This window comes from Aythya marila (genome assembly GCF_965140915.1).
Source record: "Aythya marila genome assembly, chromosome: 15".
Taxonomy (NCBI): domain Eukaryota; kingdom Metazoa; phylum Chordata; class Aves; order Anseriformes; family Anatidae; genus Aythya; species Aythya marila.
The window spans coordinates 15,300,809-15,319,641 of record NC_139056.1 but is presented as its reverse complement, the minus strand read 5'-3'; the positions used below and the strand labels follow the sequence as shown (position 1 = coordinate 15,319,641).

Genomic DNA, 18,833 nt, shown 5'->3' with positions numbered 1-18,833 from the left:
TCATGAGATGTGCAGGGAGGAGATTCCAGCTGCAAACACTTGGGATCCCCCTGGTCAGGCTTGGTGCCTCTGGTCCTTTCAGATCCTCCTGTACCCGTGTTGTCAAAATTGATTTTTTGCGTGTAATAGATGTTGGTTCTCCTGCTGACATGGGTATCAGCCATGAGTGTGGCTGGAAATGGGCAGAGATGGGGTAAATCAGAGCCCAGGTGCTCACCAAGAACCCCTCCAAAAAGATGTTCTCCTGATCCTCTGAACTGAGCTTGCTGGATTGTAAAAACTTGGAAATCCTGCACAGAAGCCACAGGGCACATTGAATTTAAAAAGACCACAAAGTTTTAATCTGAGTGACCTGATTTTAATGTCAAACTCCTGAGTGAAGAGTGAGGAGATCTGACGGAAGTGTCCCTGGCTCTGTGTGCTATTCGGCTCATTAAAACAGGGATCGGTGATGCTAAGAACTGAAATACTGAAGTGTTTTGAAATTACCCCAGGCTACTCTGAAGCTGGGACCTGACCTGGGTGCAGGGGCTGCTGTGGGAAGAAGCTGAACCCCTCACAAGGTCTCAGCTGTGACCCCTGTGGCAAAAACAGTTGGGGGCCAGGGCTGCTTTATGGAGGGGGACGAAGCCAAAACGTGGCAGACCAATTTTTTAAGGTGAGCAGCTTGACACAAAGCAATTGAATCATCGTAGAAACAAGAACAAATTCTGTGGTTGTTCTCTGCCTTCGCAAATCCCAACCCTAAGTGCCGTGGTGCTAACGGCATGCGAAGCACCTGGAACATCTAACACCGGGAGCAAAAACGTTCAATTTTTCTCTTTTCTGAGAATCAGATTAAAAAATTCTCAGTCAAATTCCTGCAGCGTGGGGCATCCCAGCCCCCTCGCACAGAGGGACTGGGAACTGCAGGTGAAAATCCCATACTGGGGTGTTGGGTGCACAATGCTCAGCCAAGGGGCGGCCTGTGTGGTCGGGGGGGCTGCAAGGAAGGGGCTGAGGGAATAAGATAGCTGGTCCTTTGGGAAATTTTCTGCTCCTCTCATCCTTTAACAACCAGTCCGTGCTGTCCCCAGAGCTACTGGGCTGCACCGCAGCTTGTTTCCATCCCACGCGGCTCCGTCTGTAGCTGAAGGAAAGGACAGAGGAAGGAAAAGCGCAGCTGTTTCTCTTCCAGCACCTTTTATCTTTCAGCCTTTCCTTTGCTCTTGGAAACCTGCAGGAAGCTGGGGGTTGGATTCAGCCTGGGTGAGGCGTCCCCGAGTCGTCCCCCCCGTGGCATTTCCCTGTGCAGTCACCTGGAGGTGGGGAGGGCAGGAGGAGCTCGGGGTGCTCCTGCACGGAGGAGAAGCACTTAGAGCAGCTCATCCAGTAACCCCAAAACATGATCCCACAGGGGAGGTCATGGTGAGAAACCCTGGCCGTGTCCCAACACCACAAACGTGGCTCAGGGTCTGGCCGTCCCCACTCAGTCGGTGCCGGCTGTTCTGGCCTGGGAGGTGGCCGGGGGGGTCGGGACAGGCTGTGAGCTTTCTGACACCCACCGGGGCTCAGACCTAGGCTGTGTTTGTCCCCCTGAGGCAGCCTGCAGTGCCCTGCTTGGGTTCAGGCTAGGATCACGAGCGGGAGCACCTCGCAGCCCGCCCGCCTCTTCCCGCTGATGTTTCCCATCTGTAAAAGGAGCTTCTCCTTACCCACCACGCTGTGCTCCAGCAACGTTTAATTTATTTGCTTGCTTTTTCTCACAAAGCACTTTTTCGCCGGCTGGAGAGATGACACAGGGAAAACAAAGTCAGCCTCTCCTCTTTGTTTTCAGGGGTTCCCGCTGAGTTCCCATCCCCGGGGCTGCGCCTTTGAGGCAGGGAGCTGGCGGGGCAGGAGCCGTGGGCCTTTCTCCTTGGGGACTTGTAGGAAAAAGGCGAATGGAAGCAAAGGTGACGTTTGCTTCCAAACGCGACGCCCCCTCCAGCCCCACCAGCAGGGCAGAGGAGATGTTTAGAGCTCGGCCTCCCTCTGGGTTCACCCCAGCAGCAGCATTTTGGCGGTGGAGCTGCAGCCCCGAGTTGCTATGACACCATGCAGCCCCCGGGATGCGGCTGCGGCTCGCTGCCCTCGCTGCCCCGCTTCCCCCCCGGGGATTTTGGCGTCTCACCCACGCACCCGCTGCTCGCAGGCAATTACCTGCTCTGATTGCTCACCCTCGCCCGGTGCCACGCAGATAGGTGCTTGGATGTGTTTTAATCAAGTGAGTCACGCAGGGACTAGGCAAAACATTTCTGTCCTTGTCTCCTTAAATGATGGCTGGGTATTCAGTGAACATGAGATGCTCTCGTTTGGGTGGATTTAGTGGGTTCGGTGGCTGAACGGGTTGTGATGTGTTTCGGGATCATTTGGGTGTGTTTGGGGTGAATGGTTGAGGATTTACCTCCAGCCCTGGCCCTGGGATCTCTGCACACGGTCAATCAGGACTTGCGCCTTGGAATTCCCGAGGATTTGGGCATGATGTGTGGGAATGGCAGGACTGGAGGCTTTCCTGGGGCTCCTGCCAGGACTGTGCTTCACTCCTGAATGCACTGCTGAATCCCATGGAATGCGTCCATTGATGTCACTTCAATCGATACAGCCTCGTTTCCTGCCGGGCCATTTCAGGATGCCTTCACAACACGCTAAATGCATTCCCCATCATCACTCTGGGCACTAACAGGCACTCAAGTAATGCAGCCAGCGGAGGTGATTTGTCCCAGGTGATGCGTGCTGGCAGGCGTGGGGAAGTTTCCCAGTGGGTTTGGGCACAGCAATGGTTCGCATTGCTTTGATTTCCCTACGTGAGCCCCAACAGGACAGGTTTGTGCTGTTAGAGATCCTGATCCTACAGCCCCAGGGACAGGGGAGGAGAAGGCAGCACCCTGCACCCCTCGAGGTGCTTTTCTGCCCGTGTCGTCCTTTTAGCTGGAGGTTGAATCCCCCAAAGAAGTGACTTGTGCACCGCCCGTCTCCTACAGCAGGCAGGGTGAGCGGAGCTGCCTGACAAATGACACGCGACAAGGACTTGGAGTTAACCGCTTTTAAATTCATTATGGCTCCAAAAGATTGGCTTGAGCAAGGTGAATGATTTAAGGTGCATAATGGGTTGGATTTATCCTCCCTTTACTGCCGCTGGACGATCTGTGAACAAGCTCTGATGTCGGCATTACGGCCATTACCCAGATTTGTCAGCAAAGGGGGGTTATCTGAGGACTGCTGCCCATTTGCGTGTGTCTCAGTGGATGCTAGAGACTGTCCCCGACAGGACAAACGCCAGCTTCTCTGTGCTCAGAGCAAATACCTTTGGTGCAAACACATTTCCAGCTAGCCCAGAGTGCCAAAACCAAAGAGGAGGCGTTCAAATGGCACGGCGCAGCCCAGGCTTTGCAGCAGGTCTCTGCTTTACACAACATCCAGCGAGGCCAAGATCCAGGAGCTGTGCCCAGCTCTCCCGATCTCTGGTTGTGCAAGGCAAAAAGCATGATCCCCACGTTGAGAAAGAAAAACACATCCTGCAGCAGCCGCTTGGCTTGCACACGTGTTGCCCAGGGTCCGTTTGGGGTCTCGTTATGGTTATTTTACATCTTATAACAAACAAGCGGGATGCAGTTATTCCAGTAACTCAGGCTAATCCTTTCTTAAACAAGATTTCTCTGCAGTCAGCCCGATCTCCAAAGACATGTGCCAACTTGGTGTCTTTCGGGCTGAAATATTGCTGCTGGGCTGCGTGTTTGTGGTGCTGGTGGGGAGGTATATATTTCTGAAGTGCAGCTGCCTCATTTTGTTTTACAATTCATAAGCAAACGAACCCAAATGATCCAGTGCAGTATGGGCACTAAAAATAGCTTTAATCAATCAACTTTTTAAAAATAAGAATGTTCCTTAAAATTCTGCCAGCACCAGCCAGCGCTGCCTCTCGGGATTTGTGTTCTGAGTCATTTTTCTTGTAGTTCTGTTCTTTCTTCTTCTTCCTTTTTATTTTTTTCCCTGCTCCTATTTACCAAATATCATCGCGTCCGGACTGTTTTCCATCATTTAGCATAAAGGATGAGGTGGATATTGCAGGCTTTTAAAGCTATTTTTGTCACTGCTGGCATGAGGTGATGGGAAATGTTACCCTAACTCACCAAGATGTTGACAGCACCCCAAGGTACCTTCACTTAGGTATTTTTACACCAGAGCTGCTTCCCACCTTTGCCCGAGCCTTTTGGGGTGGCCTGTCTGTCTGTCAGGGGGCACGGACAGATGGATGTGGTGGTTTTACTCAATGGGATGAGGCAGTGGTGGTGCCCACCCTGTGGCCCTGCTCTTCCCCATCCTGGCCACCCTTCCCTGCAAACAATTTGGTGCTCCAGCGCTGTGCCAGAGCCCAGCTGCCATCTCATGGGGTGAGTTTGCATGCAGAGGGGCAGCCTCGCATCCTCGGGGTCTGCTGGGCTGCTCGGGGTCCCACTGAGCCCTCCCAAGCCCTCCCCTGCCTCCCAAGGGCTCCTGCAGCCCTGCCTCTGCCAGGGACAGATGCTGGGCTGGGCGGTTTGCGAGCAGGTCCTTGGGTTTCCAGCTGGCCTCATTTCTGAATGGAAAATAAGGCTGTGATGTTGCACAGCAGGAATTACATCCCCGAGCCCTGCTGCCTTCCTACGAGAAGTGCATGCCCAGCTCACCAAGAGCTTTCCGAAAATCCCCGTCTCTCAGATGCGTGTGTATATATATACGTGCGTGTGTGTATATTTAGTGCATTAGTCACATCTTCGGCTATAAAAACTGAAACTTCAGTTGGCTGCTGCTTCTGTAAACATATGTTCTGCTTGTAACTATAACTTGGCTTTTATTGCTGTGTGTTATTCCTCAGCATCGTGCGCGGTACGTACAGATATGGCAACGGCAATAATCGCAGTACTGCCAAATCCAAGCATTTAAAATAACGGGTTAAGTCTCCAAAATCCCCTGACTGGCTTAAAAATAATAAGATTATGTGAAAATGGTAAGCACCATGATCCTGCCTTGCTGCTTTCCAGTGGCTGGGCGCTGGGCTCCTGCCTTTCGGGGGCAGCTTTGCTGGGAAGCTGCAGCAGGTCCCCCCACAGGACCTGGGCTTTATCAGCACATCCTTCGTCATGAGGCACGGGATGAGAGCAAGAGACTCTGTGACACAGCAGAAATACGGCCCCAGCATTTTTACTGTGTTTATTGCAGAAATATTTTCAGAATTAGAGTGATGGATGGTGGAGATTATCCCCTTGAAGATGGTGAGGCGCTGGCGGTGCTGCGGCATGGAGCAGACCATTGCATTAGGAGATGTCTGAGCCCTCCCCGTGCCCGTTCCTCTGTGTTTGTCTGTGCTCGTTATTTGGGGAGAAGAAACACCCGATGCAAAGGCAACGGGATACAAACCAGAACTGCAGGCACGGCAATCCACTGTGAACCCACGCAGCTTTAAACTGGGCATTGAAAACCTTGCTTTCTAGCCAGACTAGCAGTTTCTTCTCAAGTCTTTAATTTTTACATTTAACAAGGCCTTCAAATTTTTAAAGAAAATATTAGACTTTCACCTGCAGGCCAAGAAATCCCCATATAACATTGGGCAAATGTGTAAGCATCTTGAAATCTTCCAGAAACAGGAACTATCCACATGGTTTTGCTGGCTGACGTGCATGAAGCGGAGATCCGAGCCGCATCACTGAGCTCATTTCATGTTTCTGCTTGTGCCAAGAACCAGAGGTTTATGGGGGGAAGGAGCTGGGAGAGGTTGGGATTGCATTTGGGTTTTTCGATGAAGGCAGACTCATTCTTTTCTTCTGCCTGCAGCCTTCCACGCCGTGGTGTGAAATAGCACAAACCATCTCCGGAGGAGCTGGAGCCGACTGTCCCAGCTGGGGCTGGGCTTCCAGTTGAATTCTATCCGTGGCTAAGTTGGCTGAGCTAAACGAGTGCAATGCTTGGGAAGGACACGGCTTATTTCTGTGCCTGCTTAAGTTCGTGCTGCTGCCATAAACGTGGTGGAATTAAGGCTCTTGTAAAGTGAGATGAGAGGGTCAGGCCCCCAGGGTGCTGAAGTTCTCTGGCTGCATTTCGTCCTTGTGACGAGCTCGTGCAGGCAGGTCTCCGAAGTGAGAGAGGGGGGAAGAAATGTTAAATCAGAGGCCAAGTACAAACTTTTTCTCGGGTATCTCTTGCTGCATTAAGGCAACTTGTCTGTGCCCCACTATAAGATGCCGTACCACCTCAGGCTGCCTGTCGTGAGGTGCAAAGCAGCTCTGATGTCCTGTTCCACTCTGCACCAGCAGAGAGCTGCTTTAAAGACCAAAACAAAAAAAGTGTTTCGGTGTTTGCTAGCTGGATTCCTTAACTAATTGGTAATATCCTTAGGAGAGGAGCAAGTCTTGCTGTGCAGCTGCCTCTGTGCTGGGTGAGCCTGCTCGAGCCCTGCTGCAGGGCTGCTGTCGGAGGCAGGAGGTGCTGGGGCAGGACACGTGCACAGCTCCCACATGGTTTTATTTTGGTTTGCCTATTCCTCACACATGTGCTGGCATTAATGGCAATGGGTAGGTGATGTGGTGCCAGTGACTGGCCCATCTCTTTGCTCTGGACTGCTTCAGTTCAGTTTTTACTGCTGGAAATATTCAAGCTGTCTTGAGTGCCTGTATGAACATCCATTTTAATTCCCACTTCTCTTTGTAAATCAGGTGTAGCTGGTAAGGATGAGCCAGTAAAGACCAGCCATACTGGCACGGCAGAGGGTCTTTATCCTCAAGCCACTGGTCTTCCCCTGGAGGGATTTTCATAAAACCCTGTGAAAACCTGCCAAAGAGCATCAGCACCAGAGGCTGTGCCAGCAGCAGGTGCTACCAACAGACTTTGAAGGCAGGATCCTCTTTCTGTATTGCCGCTTCTGAACTCAGGACTGGATTTTGGCACAAGAGACTGCTTCGACCCCGCAGCACAGAGCAGCCCCCGAGCACCACAGCCGCCTTCCTGAAGGGCTTTTAGGGGATTTGAGCTTGGCCCAGATACTTCAGGTGCCATCACCCTGGAACCTGCAGCAAAGGCAGAAGCATTGGGTGTCACCCAGGAGGCCTTTCTGTGCTGTGGGATTTCTGTTTCCATCCACCCATTTCCTCAGAGTTGGGCTCCGGGGCCTCTCAGAGGTGGGGTGGCTTCAGGGGGGGCTCTGGGAAAGTGGTCACCAAGGGCTTAAAGCACAGCTTCAGAGCCAGCAGCAAGGAACCGGGGACTGAACTGAAGTTGCCTTGAATATCTGCATAGTGGAGGGAGGATTAGTCCCGTCAGGGCAGAGCACTCAGGGTAATCCTGCTTTTGAATCAGGGAGCAGATCGCCATCATTAATCTGATACGAAAATAAATAGGGCAGGGGCTTAAAGCTTTTATAGGAGCTGCAGGATGAGGAGGTGAGCTGGGTAGCAGGCAGGACCCTTCAGCTCAGCACCTCCAGCCCCAGCTCCTCGGGAAGAGACAGGGAGCAGGGACCGGGGAAGCATCCGGGAAGCATCTGAGCCAGGAGTGGGGGCTTCCTCCTCTCTCCTCTGCCCCATTCTCCAACGAAAGCAGAGCTGTTCCCACAGTGCATTTCCTTCTGCTTCTTCAGACTTTTCTTCAAAAGCAGAACGAATTTTCTTATGTCTCTTTTCCGTCGTGTGGCTGTGGCTGACCCTGCCTGGTAGCTCCGAAAGCCTCTAAACATCTGTGACCACGGAGTAGTGGGAGAGCCTTTCTTTTTTCCTCCAGAAAACTGAAACAGCTCTTCTGGCTTCCTGAAAGACACCGAATTCAGCTTTGGTGTTAAGACGGGCTGGTGACAGTGGCATTTCTGTCTGTATGGAATCAGGGCTCTTGTTTCAGCCCCAGTGACAGTTGTCATGCAGGTGATTATTTACACACAGCAGTGAAAAGCCACAATTAGAGTATTTAGAAGAAAGAATGAAATTTTGAGGGCTGTGGTTCAGCAGAGCACCTGAACAAAGGCACTTCAGGTCCTGGGTGGCTCAGCAGGAGAGGGGCTCTGCTTCGCAAGTATCTCCAGCCTCAGGTTTCAGCTGATCCTCTGAAACCAAAACTCAGAGACAGATGCTGGGTCCAAATGGCAGGCAGATTTTCTGACTGTATTCTTTTTAAAGTGTTTGTGATTTGGCATCAGGATGAGAAAGATCTGAGCAGCAGACAGTCTGCCTGCTCTCCTGAGGTCTCCCTTCGGTACCAGCTGTGCCTCTGCCTTGCTGGGGACAGGCTTTTCCTTTTCCTTGTTGTATCTTCAAACGTCCATGCTGATCGAACGTCGCTGTCAAAGCTGGTCCCCTCCAATGACTCACTTCTGCCAAATCGGTGTTTTCTAATGGGAGACGAAATCTAATTCTTGTTTGGTTCTGCTAGAAACAAGGGCTGGGGTGGCAGAGAGCAGGACTGAGAACAGCAACAGAGCGAACAACCCTCGGTGGATGGGGGATTCAAAAGCCTCATTCGCCCTTGCAGTGGGGAGAAGTCTGGGTTATATGAGCTGCAATGCTTTCCCCAGTGCCACAGCAGTGGAGGAGTGGGGTCAAAGCCAAACAAGTGCACGGCCAACAGGCTCCCCTCCTCTAGGAGAAGCAGACCCAATCCATCAACACTTTCTTCTGTGTTGGCTTTTTTTTTTTTTTTTTTTCTTTAAAGGGAAAAAAAAATCCTCAAGTATAATAAGTGAAATGAATGCAATTGCAGGCACCCTGGGAATAGTCCAGGAGCCGTGTTTACAGGGAGTTCCACATGAATCCCATCAAGCAATGCAAATATTGTAAGGAGGATGTGGCCAGGGGTTAGGTTTTGTTTGGGTCTGACGTGGGCTGTTTTCTCTGTGGAGCAGGATTACCACTCTGCTTCTAATTAGTTGAAAGGGAAGGAGAGCCAGACAGCCCCTAAAAATGTCAAAAATCAGGAGGAAGTTGCTGAAGGGAGGGAGAAATGAAAACGAGCCGAGGCTGGCATTTCAGCAGCACAAAAGTCCTCTGGGGTTGTGGCCAGGGGCTTCACCTCCTCTGGCTCCTTCTGCGTCACCACCAGGGGAACCTGGGTTTTTATTTATTTGTTCAGTTATTTGTTCAGTTTATCCCATGCATTTTCACTGCAGACAAGTGGGTTTCCAAGCATGATGTGTCTCTGGTCCCCAGCATGGGCTCCAGGGGGCTCCTGGCTCTGAATTTTCCAATTAACCCCCTCTCTAAAACAGCAAGTGGTGCACCAGGCAGTGAAATCTTCCTCTCCCTCGTGCTCTGCTGCCTTCTGGTGCCTCTTGCTGAAGCCAGTGCAGGAGGGCATAGGTAGGTGAAGTACTCCTGGAAGCAGGGATGGACCAGAGGACATCCAGAGGCGTCTTCCAATCTAAACCATCCTGTCATGCTGTGAAAGCAGAAAGGGTAACTAAGGTAGGGTGGGCTTTTTGTTTTGTTTTGTTTGGGTTTCCAAAATAAGATTATTTTTTTTGTTATCAGAAACAAGACAATGTTCTTTCTCCACGAGCCTTTGTTCACATACACTTGTGTGTTTGAAAGCATAAAGGTTTATTCATACACAGATGTTTCCAGTTATTTTCCCAAGAACAGTTCTCTCATTCATTCGTAATTTGTGAAACTCCTGTTTAGTTCCCCCATTTTTTTTTTTTTTAATTATTTTTAATAGTCATACCAGCAGCAGTAATCATAAGCTCTGGGCCTACTTTGTGCTGATGCAAATCACCACTTACTACACCGAAGCTATTAATGACAGCGCAGTTGAGCACTGGTGGGGCCTGTAAGACAATACAGCCTCTTATTTTTGGTGACTGCGGGTACATCCAGCCTTGAACCCTTTTCTTACCTTACTCAGTCTGTGCTGTGCAGCCTGTCTGCACCTGGGATTGCAGCATGTCTTTGTGGCTGCCCCTGCAGCTTATGCTGGTTGTGCTGGCTTTGTTTTCCTTACATCCTTCATAATGCAGGGCTAAGTCAGACTCTGCAGCATCTTTAGGATGGGAACGAGGAGAGCAACTCACTGGTTGGGGCAAGGAACAGGCTGTGAGCCTGTTTTCTGCTGCTGCTGGTGCCTGAATTCACTCCTCTCTCCTCGTCTTGCTTTCTGTAGCTTGGCAATGACAGAGTCAGTGCTAGCAGACATTTTGGGTGATTCGGTGGTAAAACCATTTGAGATCTGGAGATGAAATTTGCTGTGGGAGGACAGAGGGGTCTGTGCTCTCTGCTGCCCCTTGGCATGCACGAAATAGAGAAGAGGATGGGGGGGCTTCAGATGGAAAACGTGGCCTGGTGCCTCGCTGGGCTTCTCCGACTTTGCTGCTGTGTAGGAAATGAAAGGCATCCTTTGTCCCTTCATCTCAACACGAATGCCTTTCCAAGGCCCTTTCCTCAGTTGCCAAAAACTTCAAACTTCAGCAAATCTGGGATGTTTGGAGGTGTTTTCTTTTCAGTTTGCGTGAGGAGCGAAGGGCCTTGGGCATGAAAATCGTGCGGATCCCTCACTTCCCCCTTCCCGCTGCCCCCTGAAGCACCGTGTGCTCTCCTTAACGCCCTCCCCTCACCTGGTTCGAGCACGTCAGCATGCTGGTCATCCTCCTGAACTGCGTCACCCTGGGCATGTTCCAGCCCTGCGAGGACGTGGAGTGCCAGTCGGAGCGCTGCACCATCCTGGAGGTAAGCTGAGCTCTCACTCCAGCACGGCCGGAGCCACAGGGACCCCCTTGCTGCCGTTCCCACCCCAGCCAGGTCGCTGTTAGCACCTCTTGGATCACTGTGGCGTGTCCTGGGCGATGTGGCACTGGGGACTTGGCCACCTCGGTCCTTTCTTCATGAATTAAAAAGCACAGGATGGGTCCATGCCCACCAGCTTGAGTGCAGCATTGCCAAGTGCCGGGCTACCTGGCCTTTGGGAGATGCATACCCATTAAAGCTTTTAGGCCCTCGTGCCCAGGCTGCTGTGGGGCATCTCGGTTCTCACTTCATCCCTCCCCACGTCCTGGCCGTCCCCTCACTGCCATATGCCCGCAGGGTTGGTTTAGGAAGCGCATCCCGGCAGCATCTGCTGCGTGGGCTGCACCTTGGCGCGGGGCTGCCCGCAGCAGCTCGGCTCGCAGGCTTGGAAGCAGCTGCTCGTGCCACCAGCCGAGGCTGGCACTGCTGACACGTGGGGCTATAACGCGCCCGGTGCATCCCAGTCCCTCGTGGACCTGCTGCTTTAATTCCTTTTCGGTGTCTGAGCAGTACAGGGAAGCCAGCGGGATCCTTCCAAGCAACACCTCCTGCCCCTTTCAGAGCTTGGTCCAGAGCTGTCTGCTGCTGCCAGGACTAGCAGTTTGTCATCAAACCCTCTTCCAGCCTTAGAAGAGGATCTGTTAATTGGAGAGCCAAGTAAACCTGATGAATTGAGTGAGAAGCCACTAGGCATTCATTGTGGAATAAGATAAATTTTAGGCATCCAGCTTAGGGAAAGCATCACAGGTGAAGCATATCCCCTGTGTTAGATGGGAAAAAATCCTTCTAGGAGGTGTGAGCTGCCCCGCCTGGAAACTCAGCTTCCACTGCAAGTTGCTGAGACCTCCCAAACCCAACCACGAGCTGATGCTGAATCGCAGAAGCTCTGAATGCCAAGAAAAATGCCCAGCCTGTATGATGGCGATGTCCTCCTGTCTTTGTCAATAGATTAACAGAAGCTGCTAATGCTTCCCAGGCAGTGAACCAACCCAGGAGCTACACTCGGGGCTTGCTATCACCCCTCAGGTATTGCAGGGCTTAATTCTGAGCTCAGCAGATTACTTTGGTCCCACTGCCTGGCCTTGCAGCCTCTGTCTCATGCTCGTGTCTCTGCTTTCCCTCTCCCTGATAAGAGAACTGACTGTAATAATCTTTTACTGGTCTCCAGGCGTTTGACGACTTCATTTTCGCTTTCTTTGCGGTGGAGATGGTCATCAAGATGGTGGCTCTGGGGATCTTCGGGCAGAAGTGTTACCTTGGAGACACGTGGAATCGCCTGGACTTCTTCATCGTGATGGCGGGGTCAGTAACACAACCTCACAAACTTGCCTTCGCCGTGAAAGCCAGAACACCCCGGAGAACCAAATCTGGAGGTTGTCCTGGCTGGTTTGCGTAATGTCTGGTGAAAGCTGCCAAGCTGCAGCCAAGGCAAAGTGTCCTGAGTCTCCTTTGGTTCAACCTCTGGCAACCACACCAGGTTATGGAGAGGGGTGTCAATGTCAGGGCAAAAGCCTTTGGGTTTCCAGCAGTGATCCTTCAGCCAGTGCCATCTGTCAAACCAAGTGCATGCTGACCTCGTCCTTGCAGTGTCCAGTACGTCCCAGTGCTCACCATTAAGGCTGCCTCTCACGAGGGGGTGGGAAAAGCACACAGAGGTTCAGCCCCCTCCTGCTCTGTGGCACCCTTAGAGTGAGGCAGAGAGGCAGAAATTAGCCAAACAGGGAGAATCCAGCCCAAAAATCTGGTTCAGAAGGTTGAAATCCCAGTGCAAGGAGCTTTCCAGACGTTGACCAGCAGCTGCTGTTGCTGATCCTCCCAAATTACAAGCACATGCACGTCTCCTGTAAACTTCTGTTGGTTTACATTTTAATACCGACTCCCACAGCTGCTTATTTGTGTAGGACGTGTTAATAAATAGAAATAATTTATTTGCGGAATCACCCAAGGAGGATCTGGCTGCTTTTGACATCAGCTCATTCACACCCATAAGCGAGTGTACTGAAAACTTGGCAAGTCTGAAACTTTCTTCTATAAATAAATGGGTTTTAGAATCTCCAGGCTCTCTTACCTGCTTAGTGTACCCTAGGAAGGGATAGACTGCTTTAATTACAGAGCTCTGCCTTATTTCTGAATTCCTGCGTTTGCAATGACCAGCCTGGGGTTAATTAGAACATTCCCGTAATATGTTGGGGGCATTTTTACCCTTGCGTTGGTAATGTGCAATCTTTTATGGAGTTTTGTTTTGCTCCATGTGGTGTGTCTGGCATACAACTAGGACTGGCCCTACTGCCTTGAATAAAACATGACTTCCCCGAGCAGGGCTTCCTTTGAACCAGCGCATGGCTGCAGCCTAGGAAAGAACAACGAAAGTTGTTGTTAATTGCTTTTTTCTTTCCAAAGCTGCTGCGGCAGCATTTAAGCCAGAAGTAGCAGAAGAGGGGGGCTGTGGCTAAGGCAGAGCGTGGGGTCAGAAATCTGATGTCCCCAACCAGTCCCCAGCTGTAGGATGGGCTCTCCTGCTGGGCGAGCAGAGGATCCTGCTTCATCAGACACATCATAACAGCAGAGCAGGAGGAGAAAGGAACACGTGAAGGCAGAAGGAAAGGCAGAGCCCTCTGCTCACACCTCGGAGCAAGGTTTTGGCACGGGGATCTGCTCACACAGGACCTGGGGCGAGGGGGAAGGTGTCTGGTGAGTCAGTCTGGAAGCTTTCCAGGCCGTTTCCCCACCCTCCGTGGCTGGCATATGTTTGAGAAGAAGGAAAACTGCAGAAACACAGCGAGACCCCAACGGGAAGCCCTGCTGCCTGTCTGGTGTTACTCAGGCTGAAGAGGAGAGGTGGAACGATGCCTTCTGTGCCTGATCCTGGCCATCTCCAGCTGATTTGGGTGTATTTGGGCCATTCCTGTGACACTGTGGCCAGTGATGGAGGGCAGGGAGGAGGCTGGGGGTCTTCTCCTCATCCACCTCCACCATTCAACCCAGTTCCTGTTCCTAAAACTGGAGGTGGTTTTAGCAATGAGCTCACGGCCAGAATTACCCAGTTGCTTTTTCCAGCAAGTGGATGGACGTGATGCAGTTATTATGAGGCTTTTCTGATAAGAAGGGAAACAAGTGATACGCGGCGCTGCCTGCTTTGTTTGTCCCATTCAGTCTCCTTAAATAAGCTGATTTGGCTGACTAGCAAGTATACCAAAGAGAAAGAAGGGTAAGCAGGGAAACTACAAAATAAACACATCTTCTGCCTCTAGCAACAGATTGTGTCTGAAGTTTGTTCCAGCACTGAAAGCCCTTTCATGTTCTGCTCGCCTGAGAAATGTACCCTGGAAAATTTCAGACCGAATGCAGCTTACAACCTTTCAGTCTGTCCAGCAGCCAAGCTGAAAGCATTTCCCAGGCAGCAGAAATGTTGTCCACAAGAGCTCAAAGCAGAGAGGTTCCTTGTGCATCCTGTCCCTGGAGACGCTGCGGGCTCATGTGATATGCTTTGGATGTCTTTAACTTGACAGCTGAAGGAATGGAAGCTGCTCGTGGCAGGAGACATCACAAAGGCTTGTACTTCCAGTGCCTCCAGTGTGCCTCCAGTGCCTACAATGTTCCTCCAGAGCCTCCTCTGTGCCACCAGCACAGAGGCTGTGGGGCATCACCTACCAAGTGCCAGCCTGCCCCAACCTCCAGTCCCCACTTACCCCAGATTTCCTGCTCCAGCACGTTTCCATTGGGGATTTCTGGGGTGTCCTTGGGTTAAACGTGTGATATGAGAGCAGGACCCCAAGCTTCTCCATGCTGAGGAAACCTTTGATTTTTTTCCTGAAGGCTTCAGGTGGTTTCAGTGCTTTTAACAGGTCCAGTCCGGAACCCATTGCAGTCGATGAAATAAAATTGGATTTGATGGGTGTTGTAGGCATCGCTTGATTTGAAATCCTAAATGGAGTGTCATGGAAGTCCAAAAACGTAGGGTCAGAAGATCTGTTTCCTAGGCCATACCCCGGACTCCTCATCTGTCTTCAGCCCCATTGAAACTCCACATGAGGCCTCAGGAGCTGGCCCTGCAACACGCACGTGGCTGCGTGGGCTCTCTGGAGCACAAAAGCAGCTCCCACTGGAGCAGTCCATGCTCCTTTCACAGTTCAAAAACTGCATCGGTTCCAGTAAAATCCACTTTCTCAGCCACCCGATAAATTGTGCGTGTGCTGTGTTGGGGCCACGCCAGCCTGCAGACCCTGGCTCCAGCACTGTTCATTGCAGGGACCCCAAACAATGGCACATCTATTGCTGCAAGGGCTGCTCGGAGCAGGCACCTGGTGCTGGCTCCAGCCCCTCGGTGCAGGTGTGAACGGGCGTTTCCGATGGCTTTCCTGCTGGGTGGTCTTTTGTGCAGCTCCGTGCTGCTTCCCACGGCTCAGCTCCGGCTGCTGCATGAACACACCTCAGATTTAAAACCTGTTCTCGTGCCGTGCTGAGTTTTAAAGCTGTTGGGCTCAGTACAAGCTTTAAGTTCAGTTTGATTTATAAAGCCATGCTAGCCACTTCAGAAAAAAGTACCTCCGGGAGGTTATCACTAAATCAATTCAAAATAGGCAGGGTCTCTGAAGGACAAGGCAAGGCTCAAGGGGCAAAGTCACCTGGGTGCCATACCAGGGATATGGTGGGGTTACACCAAGAAGCTCAGGACAAGACAACAGAGAAACAAACGTCAGAGAACCTGGAAACTCCCAGGTAAACTTTGCAGAGTCGGGCAAGGCACCAAATACAAAGTTCAGAGGCACCCAGAGCACGGGCACCCAAGCAATGGTGTGCCTGAGGAAGGATGGCCATAAACCAGCCTCCCCCCTGCTTCACTGTTGCCTGAAATCCAGCCAATTTGGCTGGTTTTGTTTCATGGCACATAATAATGTTGGTCCATCCTGGCTAGAGGATGCTTATTCTGAAAAATCTCCCCACTGAAGCTGCTGCAGCTTGCAGTGAGAGCAGTTCTGCTCCTATTTGCCTTCCTCCTTCCATATCTGTTTGTTTATTTATATAAGGAAAAGCTCTTACTCCATGGCATCCAACAGCTTACTCGCAGGGTTGCTTTTGATGCTGTTATGTTATTTGAACAGGCGTGGTGAGAGATCTGTGACATATTTACAAGTGCTTCCCTGTAGTCAAGCTCATAAATTGTAATTACAGCCATGCTAACTAGCCATAACCCCATTAAAAAAACAACACTACACACATTTGCCACTCATTGCTATAAAAGAGCAAGAAAACTGACTAAACTTAACGTCCTTCCCAGCCTGGGAGAGAAATGTTAATGTGAAACGGAGACGGAGCATGAAAAAGAAAATGTTCCCTATTCTTAATAATAAAATGGAAACCACACTACTTTAATGTCATTTGTCGGCTTGGTTATTCAAACTTGTGTCACAGGAGGATAGATAAGCTGGCGTGAAGATGCGCCGGGGTGCTAGCAGGGGGTGTAAGAGCAGAAGCATCTCATTGCCTTGGAGCTGTGCAGCATCCCCCCAGGAAGGCTGCGGATGCACAATAAGCTAACGGGAGGGTGAGATGTGTGCCTGCAGGACCTCAGCAGCTATTGGGACCCCCCAATTTCTGTGGCCCACGCTTTGCAGTTCCCTGGTGTGCCCAGAGCACACCCGCCAGCCATCCCTGCACTGATGCTGCTTGGGGGGGGGGGGATTTGCAGTCTTCCAGAGGCTGAAATAGCCCTGCTAGCCCGTATCACTCAGTGTGAGCTGCTCCCCAACCCCAGGTAGCCCCGGCACCCAGGCACGGATCCCCCCACACCCTGACGCCTCTCCTCTTTCCCCACAGCATGATGGAGTATTCCCTGGACGGACACAACGTGAGCCTGTCGGCGATCCGCACCGTCCGCGTGCTCCGGCCGCTCCGAGCCATTAACAGGGTCCCAAGTAAGTAACGCCTCCATCTGTGCCGTGCTACCAGCTTTGGGGTCAGCCCCAGGAAAAAAGGGGGGACAAAACCCCCCCAGCTGGCTCCAAGCACCCGAAGCCCTGCCACAGCCCCTTCTCCTGCTGCCGGGAGCAAGTTCGTGGATTTTCATTTTTTGACGGGCAGTCAGAGATTTTTTATTATTCCTAGTAAAGGGCAGGTGAATAGAGTGTACACCTGGGGGGCAAATTTCCGTGGCTGTTTTCCAACATTTTTGTCAACTCTCAGGCAGGTAACTCTTAGCTCCGAGGGCCGAGTAAATAACAAAGTTCCCATAAAGAAAGGGGAGAGATCGGTTCTAAGGAAGATCTTCTTGCCCTGGATAAGTTAGTTTTTTCCTCTCAGCTATTTAAGGTCTTTCAGTCTCTTTGTGTTCAGGATTAGAAGCACAGCAGTCTCTGTTGTTGGTAAAATACCGCAGAGGGTTTGCTGTCATGTAGAACAAAATTGGGTTCATCCACAATAGGAAGTTCAAGTGGCCCCTAAATCCATTTTCAAGTGGCTTCAGCTGCTTGTCTTCTAAATCCAATTTGAAAGACGAACCAACAAGTTGAAATAATTTCCTGCCAGTACCAGCCGTCTGCTGAGCGACCTTTGCAAGGTACTAATTTCATAGCTCTTTCATCACTTTTTAACCAAAATCCACTCAATACAAAATGCAGCAGCGTTGTGTAGAAATCGTATAGGTTCCTCACCCAAAAAAATAGTCCATTTTTGGTGTTTTGAAGAGCGTGTTCAAATGACACAGCCCCACCAGTCCTCGCTGAACATCCTGCCGAGATTAATTGCCCGTTATGTCGGCACATCCAGAGACACCAAAACAAACTCCCCCAGATCGGTTTCGGTTCCAGTACTTGAGATGAACATGCAAGGGAACAGATGGGTGTTTACGCATGGGAATCTTTGAAGTTTCTCTCTGAGCTCAAATTCTCTGGGATTTTTCTTTAAAAAAAAAAAAAATATTTAATCTGTAAATTCAGCAGTGATGTCATTAGGAGTTAAAAAAGAAATGAGAAGCTAAAAAGGACCTCGAAACCCTCTGGATCTTTGGTTTCCCAATGAGGTTTTGTTCACAGGGCTTTGGAGCAGCCCGGCAGCACAACACAAAACTCGGCTGGACTGCGAGCAGAAGCCATTTTTGATGCTTAGATTGTTTTCTTTTTGTCAGAAGATAGGCTATGATAGGAAATCTTCATTTTTTTTTACTAATATGTGAGATTAAATCCGGAGAGCTAAACCCATTTTTGGAATTTCCAGGGCTTGGTGAGGCTAGGCTGGTCCTGCAGCGTTACCGGTGTCCTGAACAAGCGCCAGGCTGGGATTAGTATTCTTGGAAATATCTCGGTTCCTGGAGGGCAGATAATCACAGACTTTACTTGTTTATGAGACGCCAACTCCATCCGCTTTTCACTTCGGTACTTGCACTGTTTCAGACCGATGCCTGACATAATCCAGGGTCTGCAGAGAATGGATAGCGATAACCCTCTATTTTTTGTATTTTTGGAGTTCCCAGCGATAAGTTACATCTCCGGTGTTTCATCCGTGGGGATGCGGCAGCTTAGCAGGGGATTACCTGGGACATCCCCCGCGTCCCAGCCCACAGCACAGCCTCAGCTCCTGCTCAGCACCATCCCCACATCCCCAGTGCCGGGATAATGCTGACTGGAGCAGGGTTTTCAGCTCGGTGGCAGCCACAGGGCGACATCGAGCAGATATGAATTAGGGCTGGGTCAGCAGAGACGAGCCTGGCATCCAGTCACAAACACAGGAAAGCAGAGACCCACGAGAAATCCATGAGAAATTGCCCAGCGATTTATCCCCGTGATGCCTGGGCACTTTCCTGGGTTCCAGCCAGTGCTGTTAGTGTTGCGCTTCCAGGCATAATAAATTCACCCGCAAGATTATTTCGTTTTTATTTTATTTGTTAAGAAAAGAAAGGAGAACCCCGGCCAACAAAAACATCATCTCTATTAGAAATTATTCCTTGGAAATGACTGGAAAAAATATAATTTCTGCAATTTATACATTTATCTGGGGCTGTAGCTTGGGGTTTTTTTTAGTAGCAGTCAGTGTTTTTTCAAGCCCATTTCACTGTTTTATTTTTATTTTCCTACTCTGTGGTTT

At 50.7% G+C, this 18,833-nt stretch overlaps 1 protein-coding gene across 2 annotated transcripts in view; it reads left to right on the top strand.

Moving 5' to 3' along the window:
- The window catches only part of CACNA1H (calcium voltage-gated channel subunit alpha1 H), a 220,781-nt gene that overhangs the window by 93,034 nt on the left and 108,914 nt on the right, over positions 1 to 18,833 (top strand). For both annotated transcript variants that reach the window (XM_082772862.1, XM_082772861.1), the window contains exons 3-5: positions 10,586 to 10,697; positions 11,923 to 12,056; positions 16,572 to 16,669. In XM_082772862.1, the coding sequence (XP_082628988.1) occupies positions 10,586 to 10,697; positions 11,923 to 12,056; positions 16,572 to 16,669 (344 nt within the window). The remainder of the gene's footprint in view (positions 1 to 10,585; positions 10,698 to 11,922; positions 12,057 to 16,571; positions 16,670 to 18,833) is intronic.